General features: G+C 43.5%; 1 protein-coding gene across 7 annotated transcripts in view; it reads left to right on the top strand.

Moving 5' to 3' along the window:
- ltbp1 (latent transforming growth factor beta binding protein 1) overlaps positions 1–22,523 on the top strand; it is a 285,919-nt gene that overhangs the window by 48,594 nt on the left and 214,802 nt on the right. For 6 of the 7 annotated variants that reach the window (XM_033025818.1, XM_033025817.1, XM_033025819.1 and 3 more), the window contains exon 5: positions 17,521–17,688. In XM_033025818.1, the coding sequence (XP_032881709.1) occupies positions 17,521–17,688 (168 nt within the window). Of the gene's footprint in view, positions 1–17,447; positions 17,689–22,523 lie in introns of those variants that run through there. The other variant, XM_033025823.1, reaches the window with a different exon arrangement.

Raw genomic sequence — 22,523 nt, forward strand, 5'->3', positions numbered from 1 at the left:
GCTTCTCCACCTATGTCGAGTGGATTTTGAACGTGAGCCCCTTCCACTTCTGTGCTTCAGTGAGTGAGCTGTTTGTAAAGACGTACCAGAATAATTTATTTTCTGCAGCTTATTGACCATTTCTGTTGGGATTTATCCAACATTTCTCTCTAGGCGTTGATTGAGACACCATTGTTTATAAAAAATGTTGAAGTGACTTTTGTGCTGATTATGGATGTGATACTATCTCAGTCAGTTGCACAGGTTTTCAAATGATTTGCTGATTACCGATTCCTGATTGTGATCCTATATACATTTGCTGCTGTTTTTTTTAAGTTATAGTAGTGGTACACTTCAAAAGAAATTCTTTAACCCTAGGATTGAAGTCATGAAATGCTCAGTACTCAGTGGAAGTTTTTCTTTTAATTCAAATTTCAGCTGAATAATTTTAAATTTCCTGTTGGGATTTGAAAACGGAGCTGACCCTGCTATTAAAACACGCTTGCCTTCTCACCAGAACCACAATATGAATGTGGCCCAAGTGACTTCACATTATCTCAAATGCTGATGTAATTCTGAGGCTTTATAAGGCACTGGTCAGACCGTATTTGGAGTATTGCGAGCAGTTTTGGGCCCCATATCTGAGAAAGCATGTGCTGGTGTTGGAGAGGGTCCAGAGGAGATTTACGAGAATGATTTACAAGAACACGAAGATGATTGTAATATATAATGAGCGTTTGACGGCACTGGGCCTGCACTCGGTAGAGTTCAGAAGGATAAAGGGGGACCTGATTGAAACTTACCGAATAGTGAAAGACCTGAATAGAGTGGATGTGGAGAGGATGTTTCCACTATGAGGAGAGTCGAGGCCATAACCTCAGAATAAAGGGACTTACCTTCAGGAAGGAGATGCAGAGGATTTTTTTTCAGTCTGTGGGTGGTGAATCTGTGGAATTCATTGCCACAGAATGGATATTTTGATAGTGGAGATTGATAGATTCTTGATTAATCTGGGTGTCAAGGGTTATGGGGAGAAGGCAGGAGAAGGGGGTTGAGAGGGAAAGATAGATCAGCCACAATTGAATGGGGGAGTAGACTTGGATTTTTTAAATTCAGGACTTTCTGGATGCCATTCCGAGGCCTTCCACACGAAATGTGAATTTATAAATATCAAGAAATGCGTCATTTAAAAATAGATGCTGCACTTATCCTCGGCAAGTGAGGTGAAACTTCTTCCAAGTTCAATACTTCCCTGTGGGTCAGGAAAAGGGAAATGTTCACATGTGAGCATCAAAGGAGAACACTGATAGCCTTGGCTGAGATATTTCCCCACATCTCCTCATCTCTGTGTTCAAAAGCTTTGCTTGCATTTTGTAACCGAATCCAAGCGAAACACTTGTTTTTTAAGCCTGTGCTTTTGGGAGAATAGATAAGCAAACTGGGAAGGAAGAGACACCATAAATAATATTATCGGACACATTCTGATGAATGTGAATGTTTTATGACGTCGAAAATTAATTGTTTGTTTTAACCAATATGTTTTTTCTTGGCTTTGTGGAAATACTCCATATATAGTCCAGACATTGTGGTTGTATTGGTGGCAAAACTGTCAGCACTCAGTCAGTGCTCTATAAAACGGACAATTTATGATGTCTGCACAGATGCATTTAAAAGTGAATATTTGGAATTTGCTGTTAGTTAACCTGCTCTTGACCAGATGTACGGCTGCAATCTTTGCGTGTTTGAACAAAGCAGAACTAATAACTTCAACTTTTTGTTTTACACATGGCATTTGCTGCAAAAGATATTGGCATTTATTCGACCGCTTTGAATAAGATGTAATTATTTCTTGGACAGAGAAACTAATCTTTATGTGTGTTTGGCATTCCCTCAGACAAACAACAATATTCCATAGATTTTTATATGACTTTTCTGTTATTTTAGACATTTCAACTTTTTCCTTGTTTTATTCATTCATGGGATGGCACCAGCAGGAACAATCTTTATTATCCATCCCAAATTTCCCTGTGAACTAAGTGGCTGGCTAATACATATCAGAGGAAAACAAAGAATCAAACACATTGTTTGGTCTGGATTCATAAATAGACCAGACCGGGTAAGGATAGCACATTCCCTTTTCAGAAGTGAACTAGTTGGGATTTTTTTAGTCATTGATACTGTTGCTAGTTTTTGAAATTCTTGATGTATTTAATTACTCGATGACTTCTTCAGATTGACTGGATGCTCACTTGCTTAATGCTTCGCTGTTGCTAGATGTTGCAAACTCCTCAGAGATTCAGATGGAAAATCCTGCCAACACCAAGGAAACAGAAGCTGTTAAAGCTTAGCTGGAAGCTTCTTTTGAGGTCAACATCAAATGTAGTAAGACACAATATGCTGGACTAACTCAGTGGGACAGGCAGCATCTCTGGAGAGAAGGAATGGGTGACATTTCCGGTCGAGACCCTTCTTCAGACAGTCAGGGGGGAGAGGAACTGGAGATATGGAAGGTACAAAGAGATTGTATGATGTGAAAGTGCAAATCAAAGCCGACAATGATCTTGGAAATGTACAATGGTTCATTGACCCCTTGTTCCCTAAAGAATGAGGACATCTCGGACGTCCTGGTATGGAACACATTATCTTGGGCGCAGATATGGCGTAGATCACCTCATCTTGGTGAATCTCAGTGAATCTGAGGGCAGGGTGGAAGTTAGTGATACAGCTATTGAAATCAACAAGTTCAGCATGGGTGCAAGAGGCAGCTCTGCAGAAGGTTCCCGACCAGAAACGTCACTCATTCCTTCTCTCCAGAGATACTGCCTGTCCTGCTGAGTTATTCCAGCATTTTTTGTCTATCTTCGATTTAAACCAGCATCTGCAGTTCTTTCCTGCGCGTCAAGTGCAGTCACTTTGCTGTTGACCCCAGAATCCAGGCCAGTAGATTTCCTCTCAAATCCATGTCTAGGTCAGTTCCAGCTCCTTCTGCATTTCTTGTCAATTGTTGATGGGCAGCTATCTTCTTTAATTGAAGTTAGAGGAATTCTGAATTGGGTCTTTTCCACTAATTGTCTAATACTGTCCATTGAACTAATGGCAGCAAGAGCACTTCTGTTTCCCAACTAATTACTTTCCCAGCCAAAGGTCCAAAGGTGAAATGACTGCTTTTGACGTTTTATTGTCAAAGGCAATTGTGCATCCATAGAAGCAGCAAAAATAATATGGCTTTTATTTTAATGATAATATTTCTGTGAATGTGCTTCGATAGCAATCTGAAGCACAACAAAAATCCATGCAAGTGCAAGAGGTGATCTGTAATGTTTTGTTGCTGAAGTGAGATTAGGATTGTGCAGGTCAATTCAAGAACATGATTGTAGGAAAGTAGCTGTTTCTTAACCTAGTGGTGGGGAGTTAAGAACTCTGCATGGCAGCAGTGAGACAAGGGCATTGCTTGGTTGGTAGGGATCTTTGACAATAGATGCTGCCTTCTTAAGGCAGCGTCTCATGTAGATGCTTTTGATGGTGGGGGTGGTTTTGCCTCTGCTGGACACATCATTTGGTGGTAGAATTTTTTTGGGACTTCCTCAAAATGAGTGTGCAAGTCTGCATATAAATACATTCAGAACAATGAAGAATGATTATATAATTATACATTTTCATTTTTGCAATGTTTACTTGACTATGCTTACATATATTTTCCTGTGTGTGGAATGATCACATTCCAAACATTGTCATTTGGTGACAGAGATTCAAGGAGGCATCCAGCATTTACTATTATTTCTGCCAGGAGAATGTTGCAGTGTCAGAAGTGCTGTTTTTCAGATGGCACAGCAAATCAAGGTCCTGACAATCCTGGATAGAGTGGATGTGGAGAGGATGTTTCCACTAGTGAAGAGTCTAGGACCAGAGGTCATAGCCTCAGAATAAAAATACGTTCCTTTGGGAAGGAGATAATGAGGATTCAGAGGGTGGTGAATCTGCAGAATTCATTGCCACAGAAGGCTGTGCAAGCCAAGCCAATGGATATTTTTAAGGCAGAGATTGATAGATTCTTGATTGGTACGGCTGTCAGGAGTTAGGGAGAGAATGGGGTTGAGAGGAGAAGATAGATCAGCCATGATTGAATGGTGGAGTAGACTTGATTGGCCCAAATGGCCTAATTCTGCTCCTGTCACATGAAATTATGAACTATCTGCTTAATTGGACATGAAAGCTTCCAGGACACCATTGAAAAAAAGCTGGGGAGCTCCCCGTGGTGTACTGGGCAATATTTATTCTTCACTCAGCATTGCCAAAACAAATTCTCTGGCACTTGTCGCTTTGCTGTCTGTGGGAACTTAATGTGTGCAAATTACCAGCCACTTTGCTCATTTTACAACACTGAAAATGGTTGAAATAATACCTTGACAACAATACCTAATTGTCTGTAAAGTTGAATGACGTGAAAGACTCTATGTAAAACAAAGTTATTCTGTCTTTTCTGTCAGTCAATTGGTCTGCCTAACCCCAGGCATCAGGTGGAAATAGTAAGATATACACTGGGTGCACTGCTGTGACTGATCTGAAGTAAATTGGGGGTATGAGGATAGGTTCTTTTTTTAACTCAATTATATGGACTGTTTTCTGTTCAATGGACACAAATAAGCACGCCATCATTTCAAGAAAGGATGAACAAACTGGGATTTCTCTAAGCAAATGCAGTACTTTCAGATGAACATTTCCTTTGCAAATCAGATAGAGGTTTTCCAAAATGCATTTATGTAGGCGGTGAATAGCGTTGCCAACTGTCCCGTATTAGCTGGGACATCCTGTATATTGGACTAAATTGGTTTGTCCCGTACAGAACTGCCCTTGTCCCGTATTTGACTGTCACTACTAAGGGTCTGTCGGGTCGGAGCACCGCATCCGGCCCCGCCTCACCCGTCCCCATGGAATGAAGCGGCAGTGCCTCGCCCATGGCCCTGTCGGTCGGCAGCCCGGCCAGCTGTCTGATTTTCGGGCCTTCGCTTTCCGCCGACACCACCAGCCCTCAATCTCATGGCCGATCATTTGCGCGCGACGTTGCCTGGGCCAAAACTGCACAGCTGCCCGCCGGCTGGGCTTTGTCTGCAGTCCAGCACCCAGGCCAACTCATCATTCACCCAGCCACGGCCGAGTTGGTCAAAGAATTACCATCAGGAATTTGTCCCTTATTTTAAACTTTTGTCCTTTATTTGGGAATGAGAAAGTTGGCAAACCCTAGCGATGAATGTTGCACACTTGAAAGGTAGGGGTTTGAAGTCTATAAAGATAACAGATAGAACAGAGGGTAGTCGAGGCCAGTTCATTGGCTATATTTAAGAGGGAGTTAGATGTGGCCCTTGTGGCTAAGGGGATCAGAGGGTATGGAGAGAAGGCAGGTACGGGATACTGAGTTGGATGATCAGCCATGATCATATTGAATGGCGGTGCAGGCTCGAAGGGCCGAATGGCCTACTCCTGCACCTAATTTCTATGTTTCTATGTTTCTAATTGAATCACCATGTGACATATTGGGTTGGATAATATTTTGTAGCACATAGATCATAAAACAGTACAACGCAGGGACGGGCCCTTCGGCCCACAATGTTTGCGACGAACATGATGCCAAGTTAAACTGATCTTATCTGCCTGTACATGACCCATATCCCTCTATTCCTTGCCTTCCATGTATGTCCCTATCGAAAAGCCTCTTTAACACTACTATCATATCTCCTTCCGCCACCACCGCGAGCAATGCCTTTCAGCCCTCCACTTCCCTCTGTGTGAAGAAACTTGCCCAGCACATCTCCATTAAACTTTCTTCCTCTCACCTTTTAGCTTTTCCATTTTAGTGTTGGACATTTCCATCCTGGGGAAAAGGTTCTGAAGTCTTCCCTATCGATGCTCACAATTTTATATACCTCGATCAAGTCTCCCCTCAACCTCCGACATTCCAGAGAAAACAATCCAAGTTTATTCAACCTGTCCTAGTAAGTGAAACCCTCTAATCCAGACAGCATTTTGGTAAACCTACTCTGCACCCTCTACAAAGCCTTCACATCTTTCCTGTAATGGGGCGACCAGAACAACTCCAAATGTGGCTAAACCAAAGTGTTGGAGCTGCATCATGACATTCTGACTGTTATACCCAATGCAAGGATATGACATGCCTTCTTTACCATCTTACCCACTTTTGCGACCGCCTTCAATGAGCCATGAACATGGACTCCCAAGATCCCTCTGCTCATCAATGCTGCTTATGGTCTTGCCATTAACTCTATATTCTCCCCTTGCATTCAACCTCTCAAAGTACAATACATCACACTTCCCCTGATGAAACCCCATCTGCCTTTTCTCTGCCCATTTCTGCAGCAGATTTATATCCTGCTGTATCTTCTTACAATCTTCCTCACTCTCTGCAACTCCTCCAATGTTGGTGTCGTCAGCAAACTTACCCACCAACCCATCTATGCTTACGTCCAATTCATGTATATGTATTCCAAATCCTTTATATGTATTGATAGTGTAGGAAGGAACTGCAGATGCTGGTTTAAACCGAAGATAGACACAAAAAGCTGGAGTACCTCAGCGGGACAGGCAGCATTTCTGGAGAGAAGAAATGGGTGACATTTCGGGTTGAGAGTCTGAAGAAGAGTCTCGACCCAAAATGTCACCCATTCCTTCTCTCCAGAGATGCTGCCAGTCCCGCTGAGTTAGTCCAGCTTTCCGTGTCTATCTATATTATTGATAGATTATATTGAGCCTTCTATTAAATTTCCTTACCATCACTGGACCTGCGGCTCCATGAATCACCAGCATGGGAAACAGATGTGGAATGCTTCTGTATGTTGCGAATTGACAGCTTACTCACCCTTCCTGATACCACATGAAAGTACCCATCTACATTAGTAGTGAGGCCTGTGACATGAGGCAGAACAGATGACTCATGAACGACTGACCTTGGCACTGAGCCGTTTTGTTACTGTGCCCACATTAAAGTGTTTTCAGGTGATAAATATTTGACAGCACATACTGCAAACATCGTGTGGCTGCCGTGCAGATCAAATGTGGCATTAGGATCAACTTCAAAGACTAACCTTTTGGAAACATTAGCCGAGACCGAGAAAGCTGCTGAATAGACAGGTACATCTGCTGTTCAAACTGTAATCACATAAAACATGTTCCTGGAAGGAGTGATCTCCAGATTTTTCGTTTTGTTCGCATTTTACACCAAAGATGTATTCAAAACTATCCATGAATGCATTTTGTGATGACTAAATCTGCAATTTAAAGGCAACATAATAAGTATTTGGTATCATGCGTGATCAATTAGGAGGGTGAAATTGTTGACACAAGATATTAAATCCTTTTATGAATCTTGATCATAATGATCGATTATGCAACATTTATTCATAAAATATCAAATTGCATTTGCACACTAATTCATACATAAGTATATTTTAATCAGTTAATAATTAACTTTCTTTTCTAAAACTCACAAGTTTTAAATGCCTCTTTTTTTTAATCAGATGTAGAAATGTTTTGTATGTTATTAAAATTAATTGAAATTCCAAGAATATACTCGCAAGTGAATAATATTTGTTGCATAAGAAGGGAATTAGAAGGGTAAAAAGGGCAATGAGATTTCCCTGCAGATGAGATTATCCTAAGTTAAGTACATTATAAGTAAAAGGATAGTTTGGGAGAGAGTAGGTCCCCTTAAGAATAAATGTAAGAATCTATGTTTGGAACCACGGGAAATGGGTATGGTCTGAAATGAACACTACTCGTCTGTATTTAGACGTATGTAGATGGGTTGGTGAGTACATTTGGTGACAACACCAACATTGGAGGAGTTGCAGACAGTGAGGAATGCGATCAGAAGATACAGCGGGATATAAACCTACTGCGGAAACGTGATACTTAAATTTAATTAGATAACATTTGGGTGACTAAACCTTGCAGTTTATATGGTCAGAGTGATTCACCCTTGGTTACTTATTACAGTCTAACATTCTTCAATTAGACTCAGATTTTCTTATAATCACTAATCCATTTTCATCTCTTGCATTATGCATTAGGGAATGATTTACGGACCAGTTTTATGGTGTTGCTAAACTACATTATAAACTCTGGTTTCCTTGATTTGATTATGATTCAGATTCAGACTAGTTTATTGTCATGTACACCAGGGTTCAATGAAGGTTCTTGTTCACTTGAAGGACACAGGTCTATCATAGACCAACACATATGCTTGAACCATGCATATGATAATGTCTTTATGTCAGAAGCAAGGCTGCACTTGGAGGATTAAAAAAAGGACACAAAGTGCTGGAGTAACTCAGCAGATCAGTCAGCACCTCTAGAAAACATGGATCGGTGATGTTTTGAGTTGATATCCTTCTTGGACCAAAAACGTTGCCTATCCACATTGTCCAGAGATGCTGCCTAACCTGTTGAGTAACTCGAACACTTTGTGTCCATTTGTGTATTAATTAGCATCTGCAGTTCTTTGATTCTACACTTGCAGTATTTTGTTGAGTTTTGGTCACCCTGTTAGAAGAACGATGCCATAAAGCTGGCAAAGGTGCAGAGAGGATTTACGAGGATGTTTCGTGGTCTCGAGGTTCTGAGCTGCAGCGAGAGTGGACAGGCTCACTTTATTCCTTGGAGCGCAGGAGGCTGAGGGATCTTATAGAGGTGTGTAAAATCATTAGGAAAATGGATAGGATAATTGCACACAGTCTTTTTCCCAGTGTAGGTGAATCAATAACTATGTAGGATTTTGGTGAGAAGGGACATATTAAATAGGAACCAGAGGGCAACATTGTCGCTCAGAAGGAGGTGGGTGAAAGGATGGCACAATAGTGTGACAGTAGATTTGCTGCCTCATAGCGTCAGAGATCTGGGTTTGATCGTGAGTATGGAGTTGTACATTTCCCCTGTGACCGTGTGGTTTTTACCCGGGTGCTCTAGTTTGCTCCCATATTCCAAAGACATGCAGGTCGTTAGGTTAATTGGCTTCGGTAAATTGTCCCTAGAATGCAGAATAGAACTAGCGTCTGGGTGATTGCTGGTCGATATAGACTCAGTGGGCCGAAGGTCCTGTTTCCACGCTGTATCTCTAAAAGTTAAAACGAGCTGCCAGAGGAAGTAGTTGAGGGATGTATACTAGCAACATTGTAAAGACATTTGGACAGCTACATGGATGGGACAGGTTTAGGGTGATATGGGCCAAATGCTGGTGAATGGTCCTTTCTAAGATGTGGCATCTGAGTTGACATGGATGAGCTGGGCCTGAGGGCCTGTTTCCAGACTGCTTGACTATGATTTATTTACATTTCATATAGAGAGAAACCATATCCCTTCCCTTCTTGCTCCTTTCTGCAAGGCACTAATTCGTGCTCAGTCATCTTCAGCTGTTGACAGTCCCTGGTTACCTTGCGCAGCTCATCTCTATAATTATAAAACTCTCATTTTGGATGTGGATGTATTTATTTGTGTGTGTCTTGTTTGTCTGTGATTCACATCTCCTCGAAAACACGACGCGCTAACGGTGAAATTTTTACATATTCCGATAGAGATTTTCCTCATGATCTCAAAAATCGCCTCATCTGAAAATTTGATTCATTATTTCCCGAGTTATTTCTTAAAATTGTTTATAAATCTGAGATTTTTTAAAAGCTAACGAGCTGATGACGTCACAATGGCTCTGCTCCTCGCGGCCAGCTGCGTAGCGTTTTCAAAGAGCAGCCTGCTGACCACTGTTTTTGCACGAGCTTCGAGTTACGTTAACCTCCCCCCAACTCGCAGTCGAATTGCACTTGGCCCGCTGTCCGCCTCACCCCGCCCGCAGCCCAGCCGCCCTCCCCACCCGGGCTCTGGATTGAAGCCGCTGACGAGTTACGTTAACCCCCCCTCCCCCCCCGACTCGCTGTCATTTTGTCGCCTCCCGCTCGCAGTTGACTCGCACTCGGCCGGCCGTCCGCCCCGCCCCGGCCACAGCCCAGCCGTCCTCCCCCCCAGGGCTCGGGGTTGAAGCCGCTGAACACGCAGAAATTTGGTTGGGTTTCCGAGGGCTTCCGAGGCCTCCTCTACCCACTACCCCCCCCCCCTCCCCCCTCCCCCTCCTCTCCCCACTCCCCCCTCTCCCCACTCCCCCTCCTCTCCCCACTCCTCTCCCCCCCTCCTCTCCCCTCCTCTCCCCCCTCCTCTCCCCCCTCCTCACCCCCCTCCTCTCCCCCTCCTCTCCCCACCTCCTCTCCCACCTCCTCTCCCCCTCCTCTCCCCCTCCTCTCCCCCCTCCTCTCCCCCTCCTCTCCCCCCTCCTCTCCCCTCTCCTCTCCCCTCTCCTCCCCCCTCCTCTCCCCCTCCTCTCCCCCCTCCTCTCCCCTCCTCCCCCCCTCTTCCCCCCCTCCTCTCCCCCACTCCCCCTTCTCTCCATCTCCCTCCCTCCCCCTCTCTCCCCCCTCTTGGGTTAGAGGAGAATTGGTCTGAAAATGGGTGCTTGATGGTCAGCACAGACTCACTGGGTCTGTCTTGGTGGTGTTTGCTGTGTGTGCTGTGCTCTCTGTTGTGATCCTGCAGAAATATTCTATTTTCCCACTATCTTAGTTTTCCTAATAGCAACACCAGTAGCTAACCCAAGCCTCTCGGCGAATGGGGCCTTGGTGGTGATGAAGCCTCAGCGGCTGCGATGCCTTGCGGGTAGTCCTGTGGTCAACAGTCGATGAGAGCGTGGGGGACCGCCGTGAGGGAGGGGGAAGAACAATGGAGGGCCCGGCGTGGGGTGACTGCCGCGAGGGGGAGAACAATGGACAACGGAGGACCTGGCATGGGGGGACCGCTGTGCAGGAGGGGGTAGGGGGGGTGGGGTGAACAAAAAGAGGAGCCGGCATGCTTTGTAACTGTGTCAGCGGCATAGGTGGCTGCCATTTGTATACATTGGGTATGCAAGCAAAGAAATTCACTGTGCCAAGTCACATGTGACAATAAAGTATTTCATTCCATTCCATTATCTGTTTTTGTTTAGATTTCCCTTGTTTTTCTTATAAATAGAATTTTTTGCAGTCACTTACAAACCCACAGAGAGAATAGTGCGTCCAACAATGTAACATTCTCTCCACATGGTCCCAGACTGACAACCTGCATTAATTGCTCAAGTTAGACTCCAAGTGCTGGAGGAACTCAATGGCTCAGGCAGCATCCCTGGAGAGCACGCTAAGGTGATGTTTCAGGTCAGAACCCTTCTTCAGAGTGCAGATCATTCTTCATTTCTTTCTGACCTTGATGCTCATTCTAAATATTAAAAGGTAATGGAAGTAGGATTAAGACGGCAATTCAACCCTAGGGAGGGGTTTAGGTGGGCCTGGTGAATCATTCAAATTATATTCTGGTAGCTTATGATGCAACTTGAATCATGAAAACAAATTGCAGTCCTAGTTACCCAAACTCAACTGTTCATGATTCTGTATTTAACAAGACAAAATATTCTTTAGCATTATAGCGAATAAGATAGAGTACACTGTCAGCAACTGCCAAGGAGAAAACATCTTGAAATGAAATATGGAACCCCCCACTCAAATGTAATATTATATATTTGTTTTTTAAAGCGTGACAGTTGGTAAAGTGTGAGATATGATCTGTAATCTAATCATAGGTTCGAGTATTTTAAATAGCGTACTCATCATTTTGGTTGTTTGTGACTTCATCTGATTCCTTTGATAACGGCTTTATAATTCTTCCCAGCCAACCAATATTTTCTACGTAACTCTTTAAATCATGGTAGACTGGTAGTCATTTGAATTTGAAGGGTTCAAGCCAGTTGTGTGTGCATGGAACCATGATTATATTGTGATATTGTTGTTGGTGGAAATCATAAAGTAAAGACCTAATGCAAGGATGAAGCCATTTTAGCAAAATGCCATAAGACATAGGAGCTGAATTAGGACATTCAGCCCATCAAGTCTACTCTGCCATTCAATCATGGCTGATCTCTCTTAACCCCATTATTCTGACTTCTCCCCGTAACCTTTGACACTTTACTAATCAAGAATTTATTAATCTCTGCTGTAAAAATATCCAGTGATTTGGCCTTCACAGCTGTCTGGCAATGAATGACACAGATTCACCCTCTCAGGCTAATGAAATTCCTCCTCATTGCTTCTAAAGGTATGCCCTTTTATTCGGAGGCTATCCCCTCTGGTTCTAGACTCTCCCATTATTGGAACCATCCTTCCACATCCACTCTTTAGGAATGTTTCATTATTCGGTAAGTTTCAATGCGATCCCCTTCCACTCATCCTTTTAAACTCCAGTGAGTACAGGCTCAGAGCCTTCAAACGCTCATCAAATGTCAACCCAATCATCCCCAGGAGCATTCTAGTAAACTCCTCTGGACCTTCTCCAACGCCAACACATCCTTCCTCAGATATGGGGCCCAAAAACGCTCACAGAATTCCAAATATGGTCTCACCAGTGCCTGATAAAGCCTCAACATTACATCCTTGCTTTCATATTCTTGTCCCCTTGAAATGAATGCGAGCATTGTATTTTCCTTCCTTACTGCTGACTTAACCTGCACATTAACCTTTTGGGAATCCTGCACCAGTACTCCCAAGTCCCTTTCTGCCTCTGATTTCTGAATGCACTCACCATTTAGAAAGTAATCTATGCCTTTACAGCTGCTCCTCGACCTACGATGGGTTTACGTTCCGATAAACCCATCGTAAATCGAAAATAGCGCAAGTTGAAAACTAATTTCATACAATGTGATCACGTGACCAGAAGTGACATGCGGCTCACTGCCGTTGCCGAGCGTTTGCACCAACGTAAAGTCAAGATATCGTAAGTCGAAGCAACGTAAATCGGGTAGCATCTGTATTCCTCTACCAAAGTGCATGACCGTACACTTTGCTGTGCTAAATTCCATTTGCCACTTCTTTGCCTCCTCTCCCAATCTGTCCAAGTCCTGCTGCAGTCTCCTTGCTTCCTCAACACCATCTCCCCCACCACCTATCTTCGTATCATCTGCAAACTTGGCCACAAAGCCAATCTATTCCCTCTTCCGGTTTATTAATAGATAATATGAGAAGTAGCAGATCCAACACTGACCCTCGCTAATAATTTTCTTACTTTTGCCTCGCTCTTTATTAAACAGTGGTTACATTTGTGAATTTTCCAGTCCTCTGGAACCATTCCTGATTTCAGTGATTTTGGATTCAGTGATCTGTCCTGGATCCAGCACATTGATGCAATCAGAAAGAAAGTCCATCAGCACATCTACTTTTTAAAAAAGATTGAGGAGATTCAGTATGTCGAAAAATATTATCTTGAACTTCTTCATGTGTATTGTAGAGGGCATATTGACTGGTTGCATTATGGCCTAGCTCAGCAACTCAAATGCCAAGGAACGAAGGAGATTACAAAAAGTGATGAACAAACTGGCCAGTCCATCACGGGCACTGAGTTCCCCACCATCAAAGTGACCTATAGGAAACACTGTCTCATCAAGGCAGCCTGCAGCATTAATGGCCTACACCATTCTGGCCACACTCTCATTTCACTCCTGCCTTTGGGAAGAAGGTATAGGAGTCTGAAAACTGTAACATCAAGGTTCAGGAATACCTTCTACCCAACAGCCATCAGGCTATTGAACACTACAAACTCCAATGAAACTCCAAGCTACAAACTGCCGTGGATGCACAAAGCACTTTGGGGTTTGTTTTTTATTATAATGTAAACTATATTGTTTTTTTATTGTCGGAACTTTTTATTGGTTTGCTTACTATATTCTCTATGGAGTACTGTGTTTACAAATCTGTTGTGTCCTAGAACTGAGACGTTATTGTCCTGGAGAATAACTATCTCTTAATCAATATCACTAAAACAAATTGTGTGGTCCATATTAATTGTTTGTTGTGGGATGTTTGTTTGTTCAACTTGGCTCCATAAGAATAATGACCTGAGTTTGAAAATATTTCATTTGCTGAAAAGGCCTTGGGTTGTGCTGAAAGGGATGGAAATGATCGATTATTACAGATATTCAAAACTATGCATGCATCCACAAAGCCACTTGAACTTTGGTACGTTAGTCAGATATTTTCTGTTGGGACCTGGAGGAAAGACGGGGAATAAAACTGGGTGGCACGGTGGTGCAGCAGTAGAGTTGCTGCCTTACAGCGGCAGAGACCCTGGTTCGATCCTGACTATGGGTGCTTGTCTTTAAGGAGTTTGTATGTTCTCCCTGTGACTTGCGTGGGTTTTCACCGAGATCTTCGGTTTCCTCCACACTCCAAAGACGTAAGATTTGTAGGTTAATTGGCTTGCTATTAAAAAAAAAGTTTAAATTGTCCCTAGTGTCCCTAGTGTGCTAATACTGTTAACATGCAAGATGCAGGGAACGCTGGTCAGTGTGGACTCGGTGGGCTGAAGGGCCTGTTTCCTCTCTCTATCTCTAAACTAACCTAAACTAAACGAATTAAACTAAACTAAAACTGATAAACAATAAGTAAAATCCAGAAGTATGCTTACACATCTCCCCAACTTCCCTATAGTACTTCAGGTAATTATAAATATCTCTCTGGAGAATAACAACAACTTTAAGTTGTACTAGACTAAGTGCAGAACCGTTGGGTCTGCTTTCCCAACGCAGTGTTCCACCATTCACCCGTTCCCCCAATGCAATATTCCACCACTCACACATAGCCCCTAACTGCGCAGGCGCAGCTCAATTCTCCTCATCCCCCAGCACTCCCTCCCCCTCCTCTTCATCCTCCCTCTTCTTTCCCCTCTCCTCTTCCCCACCCAATCCCTCCCTCACCTCTCCCTCCCACACCTTTCCCCTACCCTCAGTCACTCCCGCCATAACTCATCTCCCCTTCCTGCCCCCTCCTATCCCTGTATCCCCCACCTCCCCCACTCCTCACCTCCCCCTATACTCTCCTACTACCCCTCCTGACCTCCCCCACTGCCCTCCTAGCCCTCTATTCCCCACTCCCTACCTCTCCCACTCCTTCCCCCCTTTCCCTCTATTCCCCCGCCTCCCCCACCAGACATGAGAGAGGAAAAACTGAAAAAAAGGAAGAGATGAATTTCTCCATTGATTTTGAAATTCGGCGACGCCCCACCGTTGCCGCACGGCCCCACCGCCACCGCACGGCCCCACCACCGCCACGAGGCCTACTGCTGCCGCGAGGCCCCACCGCCGCCGCGGCTCCATCGCTGCGTGGCCCCTCCATCACGGCCCCATCATCGCGAGGTCGCATCGCCACGGTCTCGATGCCTCCTGGATCGCCGCGTAGAACCCTGGCCTGGGCCTCGCGGGTTGGATGAAACAGCCGACAGTGCCCGCAGCTGGGCACCACGGAGGCTGTGAAGTGGGCTTGGCTGCTCATCCGCTCGCCCGCCCACTCGGCATGATGGAGACGCCCGTAGACGCAGCTCCAGCCGGCGGATCGTTAGTGGTGCTCACTCCGCTCATTCAGCATTACATACTCCTTGCCGGACGGGGCGGGCGCTGCATGTGAATGACAGCGGACCCAGCCAATCAGTGCGGCGATGGTGCAGGAAGGGGTGACTGACAGGAGCGGTGACCAATCAGCGTGGAGGCGACTGACAGGAGAGGAGACCAATTTGCGCATGCGTGTTTTTTAAGATTATTAAACCTTAATAACTTTTTAATAGATACCATCGATCGCAACAAAACTTGTTGCCCTTATAGCACAGGAGAACGGTGGATGAGCTGGCAGAAAATCATAGCGCTATCGTGTACCGTTTTTGTGCAAATAGAAAAACCACGCAAACCGGAAGAGCACGAGATCAGAGTTTTAGTTATGTATAGATAGAAGATAGATAGCTTATATTCAAACAAAAACATCTCAAGGTATTTCATTAGAGTGTTAACAAACTTGTTTTGGAAAATTGATTTTTGACACATAAGGATCTTCGAAAAGATGAAACAAAGTGCAATGAAGAGAGCAGTATTCACGCAGTTTTAAAGTAGGTGGCAAGGTGTAAGGAGGGAATTATGGAGCTTGGGGCCTTGGCAACTGTTGAAATGGCTGCCAATGGTGGAGCGTTAAAAATCATCACTGGTTCATAGGCCAAAAATTAGGTGATGCAAAAAGGTAGGAGGAGGCGAGACCAAAAGGTATTTGGAGATGAGAGATTTCAAGGAGAGGTTTGGTGAGCCAGTATCCAGTGAAGGTTGGTAAGTTTGGGAGCAATGGTGCACTGGGTTAGATTTTGAGGAGCAGGTACTATCTCTACGTTTAAAAACCATTTGGATAGGGACATGGATAGGGTAGGTTTAGAGGGATATGGGCCAAACGCAGGCAAGTGGGACTAGTGTTGATGGGGAATGTTGGTCAATGTGGGCACAGGGGGCGGAAGGGACTGTTTTCTCGCTGCATGACTATGACAGTATATACAGTGATAGAACAAAGTGGAGGATCGAGGATCGAGGATCGCATTACAAGTGTGGATACACTAAAGGTGTGGATGAGAAACTCATGAACGAAGCTGCCACTTCAGTATCTGATGAGCTGAGACGGAATTGGGGTAGGATGATGGTCCAGAGGTGATTCAATGTGGTTGTGGTCTGTGGTTTCAGTTATACCGCCACAATGTGGTTTGTGGCACACTTGGGGAACTGACGTTTAGATCTTTGATTTGAGGGCTACAAAAGCAAGGGCAATATCTGAATGAAGCAATCTGGCATTTTAGAATGCAACACAAAGGAAGGGAAATTGACCAGGTTGGATCAGACGTGGGCTGAATCATACGGCCCTTTGAGCCTGCTGTAAGGCATGGATTTGACCTTACTTGGAGCTGCTGTACAATGTCAGTCTCACAAGTCATTTGTAATGCTGAATTTTAAACTGAATATTGAATCACCTTGAACAGTCACCACTTTTTTTTACCTTTGGCTTCCAGACAATTAATGGCCTCATTCTGAATGTATGAGTTGAGGTGCTGGGAGGAGATTTTTTGCCAAGAGGCTGTGAAATGACCCAAGTAGCTGCGTCATAAGGTTTGATAGCTACGGGAAGGATTGCCAGATATTTGAGACAGATGTTTTCAGACTTGCGACATGCCTAAAACATTTCCAGGGGTTAGCTGCAAGTGACTGAACGTTAACATGAGCAAGGCAGCCTGAGATGCGGGTGGAAACAACCGTTTATTCACCTTAGCTGCACAGCAAGCTGCTTCTGACGATCGGGCATGTGCATTGAAGCTGCTGTTCCTGTTTGAGTCTGAATAAAGTACAGCTCTGTAATTACTGAAAGTCGTCTACTTGGAGAAATTGGCTTGAAGTGCAACCCGGAGTTCAGTTTTTTCAGCTGCCTTCTCCCGTTTCAGACACCTCCAGATAGATAGCAGTCATCGTTCCCCCCCTCCATTTCCCCATCCCTTCCTCTCCAACTCTTTCCTCCTCTCTACCCACTCCATCCCCGACATTAGTTCTCTTGCAAGCGCGTTCGATGGATTACCGGTTGATCTCTCTGTTTTTCTCCTTCGTTGTGTCTCCTCCGCTCGCAGTTGGGAACCACACAGGCCGCATCAAGGTGGTCTTCACACCCACCATCTGCAAGGTAACGTGCACCAATGGGAAGTGCCACAACAGCTGCCAGCAGGGCAACACCACCACCCTGATCAGCGAAAATGGCCACGCTGCCGACACTTTGACAGCACAGAACTTTCGAGTGGGTGAGTAGTGCCAATCGGTGGCTTTCTGTTAAAAAGAACTAAACTCCAAGCAGCTGGGAGAAGCATAGCTTTGTTCAGAATGAGGTCGTCAAACACATACCATGGTGAAAGCAATGGGCACTGAGAATATGACATGGAACTGATTTTGCTATTAATCACTGATGAACTGTGCCTTCTTTACCTAATGTTAATTAAAGTAAAAGCGTGAGAGTGTTGCACATTTTTTTTAAAAATGTTTTCCAGATAATTTTCTTTTAATCAAATTGATTTCTCCTCCCTTGCTCTCCTTCCCCCCAGTTTGAATTTAAGTTATTGCCTCTCATTTCTTTGGCTTCTCAGTGAAATGCCATGCATTCATTTTTCCAAGGTGAATGCTTGCATGAAGTAGTAATTCTGAATTCCTGATGCAGCTGTTTCTTGACTTTTAATTGTCCCAGCAGCTCCCTCAAGCTAAACTAATTACAGTTGAAGCCGGAACAGGTAAAGAATCTCTTTCTCAGCAAATTGATTCTCACTTGCAAAAGGTTTGAAGGCATCAAGAGAGAATCAGGCAATGTGATCGTATTGTATTTGGATCTTTTGGCTCAAGGTTGTGCCAAGGCTGATTAATCACTGAGCAAATCTTTCCTTTGAGCAGATACTTCCCATAGAACCGTTAAATGTGATGGATTTTGCTGCTATTTGGCATGCATGTTTTCTGTTTCGCTAGCAGTACAGCCATGGGGATTTAGTTTAGTTTAGTTTAATTTAGAAGTACAGCATGGAAACAGGCCCTTCGGCCCACTGAATCTGCGCCAACCAGCGAGCCCCGCACACTAACACAATTCTACACACGCTAGGAACAATTTTATACATTTATACCAAGCCAATTAATCTGCAAACCTATACGCCTTTGGATAGTGGTAGGAAACCAGAGATCCCTGCAGAAAACCTACGCAGGTCACGGGGAGAACGTAAAACTCCGTACAGACAGCACCCGTAGTCAGGATCGAACCCGGGTCTCTGGTGCTGTAAGGCAGTAGCTTTACCGCTGCGCCACTGTGTCGCCCTAAACCATTTCCAGGGGTTAGCTGCAAGTGACTGAACGTTAACATGAACAAGGCAGCCTGAGATGCGGTTAGAAACAACTGTCCCTGAAGGTGAATCTCAAAGTGGTTGGAAACCATTGAGATGTCCCATGTCCATCACCTGCCACGTGATGTATCCATTTACGGAGAACATTCTAATCATTCAGAGGATAGTTTATAGATGTTGGGAAGAAGTTTGCCTTTTGGAGTCAGTAAGTAGAATATGTGGCTGCAGCAGTTGATATTTGTTCACTTGTTTAGTGTTGATGACTAAAGTGAATTTCTAAGATAGAAACAAAGTGCTAGAGTAACTCAGCGGGTCAGGGGGCATCTATGGACAAAAAGGATGGGTGCTCCCGATGTTGGCTCCTGTACATCGGTGAGACCAAAAATATACTTGGGACCATTTCGCTGAATTTTGCACTTGGCCTACGGGATCTCCTTGTTGCCAACCATTGCAACTCTCCTTCCCATTCCCATGCTATACGTATTGTCCAAGAAGCTCTCATTTTTCCAGATAGTCCTGAGATCATCCTGTGGACGACTCTGTATTTGCCCTATCTATTCCCATCATGATTTTATAAAAGTTTCAAAAGGAATTAGAGCATAGGGCATAGAATGAATGGTACCGCACATGAACAAGCCCATTGGCCACAATGTCTGTGCCAAACATGATGTCAAGACCAACTCTCATCTGCCTGCACATAACCCGTTTCCCTCCATTATTTGCATATACATATGCCTATCCAAAAGTCTGTTAAATGCCACTAAGGCATCTAAGTCACCCCCCCCCCCTCCCCCCCAGCAGTGCGTTACAGGTAGTCACCACCCTCTGTGTCGAAAACTTGCCCACACATCTCCTTTAAACACTGCCCATCACACCTTAAAGCTACACCTTAGAGTGTTTGATTTTTCCATCCTCGTAAAAAGTTCTGACTCAATTTGTAGGGAGAAAGGACAAGCCAGTAAGACTAATGGAAAGAATTGGCGTGGATATAGAACATAGAACAGTGCAGCACAGGAATGAATCCTTCGGGCCACATCATTTGCACCGAACATGATGCCAAGTTAAACTGAACTCATCTGCATGTACATGATCCATATCCCTCTATCCCTTGCATTTCCATGTGCCTATCTAAAAGCCTCTTAAATGCCACAATCGGAACCGCCTCCACCACCACCCCCGGCAATGACTTCCAGGCCCCAACCACTCTCTGTGTAAAAAAAAATTGCCCTGCATATGTCCATTCAACTTTACTCCTCACATCTTATAGCTAAACCCTCCATGGGCCCCATGTCACTTGTCTGTGTTGCTGCATTCTGCTCGGTTTGCCATGTACCCAAGAATGTGGGTACATGGCAAAGAATGTACCCACGCATTCCAAATGTGGGTACATTTTCCTGAGCTGTAGTTGACTCTTATTCCACCAGGCATGGTCATAAAGAGATAGTCCAGAGATTTAAACAAGATTAAGATTTAAATGAAACAATCTCAGGTAAATTTTGAAAAGTAAAATCAATTATTTGATTTTACTGCGCACGCAGCCATAAACAAAATCGTATTCATCACAGTTAAAAATTATGATAAGTGTTAATAAAATTTGCATGGGTTTTCTCTGAGATCTTTGGTTTTCCCTCCATCGTTCCAAAGATGTACAGGTTTGTAGTTTAATTGGCTTGGTATAAATGTAAATTGGCTCTAGTGTGTGTAGGATAGTGTTAATGTGCGGGGATCGCTGGTCGATGCGGACTCGTGGCTGAAGGGCCTGTTTCCGGACTGTATCTCTAAACTAAACTAAACTAAAAAAACACTTGCCCAATGGTTAGTATTACAGACACAGGAAGTTGCTCACTATTTCCACTGTACTATCAACCCAATTCCACTAATTGTCTTGGGTTCACATTTGTGGCATGCCTCAACATATCTGTGATTATAAGCAGTACACGTTTATTCATTTTTATAAAGTTCAAGCATTTAGGTTAAATATCTTAAATAGTTTGCAGATGTGGATGGAAGGAACATTTGTGAATGAACCAATAGAGCTGTGGGCTAAACCTAATGTGGGCTGGCTTTCAACTTGACTAATTTCATACCTGAGGTAAACAAGAAGAAACGAGTACCAAATCAAAGTCCCATTTTCTGGTGACGTAGTACTGGTTAGAGGTTAAGTACCTGCTGTTGAAAGCCTTGTCCAGCTTTTTGGAACTGCTTCATTTCCTTTCCTAAATAAATGTGTTGAGATCTTTTCAGCTTCTGTTCCCGGTATTTCTAGGAGCCCATGTCCCACTGTGTCCCCACTCTGTTCTTTTGCACGAAGCTGGAGTATGTATTTAGAATTGCAGTAGATATAAAAGAACGTTCAGCGATGCAGAACCTGGAATTGGTTATTTTTCTGGGTGTGAGTGAAGTTTAATGATAGAATTTAGAGTTGTATGTTGTTCTTTCAGCCCCTCAATGTCATTCCAGCTAAATCAGCTCCCTTTAGGAATTGATGCTTGGCAGGCAACACTATAATTGTACAATGGAAGTCCTTTAAGATGGAGATGATTCAGCCGCCATCTGGGTAAATTCCATGAGGGTGAAGGGAAGGGGAATTACAGCGAGAAATCCCTTGATGACTAATAATAGAGATTAAAGCAGCACAAGAAAAAAAAACGTAGATCTCACACACCAAGTTGGAAACACAAATGAGAGCCAGGCTAATTACAAAAAGTCACGGAAAGTTAAGAAAAAGGAAATAAGGAGAGGTAAAGAAGCATGAGAAAAAAAACAAGCAGCAAACATAAAAGGGAATCTGAAAATATTACAAAGGGATGTAAACGGGGAAAGGAATGTAACAAAAGAGGGGTAATTAATAAAAACAAAAGAAAGAAATCCACTCATTGAGGCAGTAGATATGACTGAGGTGCAAAATGAGTACTTTATATCAGCCTTCACCAAGGAAGAAGTTGCTTCCGCTGGAACCTCAACAAAGTTGAAGTACCTGAAATGCTAGCTGCACTAAATGTTGACAAGCCACCTGACCCAGATGCGATGCATTCCATGCATTCCAAATCACAATTAAATAACCTTTAACTATGATATTCTTATGAAGCTTTGTCATTCATTTCAATCTAATATGCTGGCCTTTTTAAAATTTTCATATCCATAACTCAGACAACTCACTATTAAATATTACTTTTGGAAAAATGATTAAACAATGAGTCAACTTTGGTAGATTTGTTTTACTTGTAATGATACATTATTCTGCTTTTAAAATGGAATAATAAAAATTAAGGTTACATGCATTTTATGTCACAATTAATTATATATTTTAGCATAGGGAAATGCTTGTCCCAGATTCAAGATACAGTAACAAAGTAATGTGCGTACTGTTTCATTGCACTGCTTATCCCAATGTGTCTATTGTGTTATTTTAAACTCAGTGTTAAGTCTTTTCAATTACAGACTTACAATCCCCTTAAATGCAGAGAAGCAGCATGGGTTTAAATACATTGCCAAAAATTCTAACAATGATTTCAGGTTTTTCAGCCCCTTAGGTCTGTTCTATCTATTCAGATAGGTAGTGTGTGATGAAAATCTAAGTCTTTTGTCCTGTACCTCTTGCTCCCAAAACTGCACCAATCTGGGTTTTGGAATTTTTATTGACCCCACCTTTATACCTTGTCATTCTGCTTTGCACAACTGTTACAAATCCAGGGTCTAATAAAACTCTGTGTATGTGTCTTAACTGTGTCTGTGCCATTAACCCTTAATAGAATGCAATT

This window comes from Amblyraja radiata, chromosome 8, assembly GCF_010909765.2.
Source record: "Amblyraja radiata isolate CabotCenter1 chromosome 8, sAmbRad1.1.pri, whole genome shotgun sequence".
NCBI lineage: Eukaryota > Metazoa > Chordata > Chondrichthyes > Rajiformes > Rajidae > Amblyraja > Amblyraja radiata.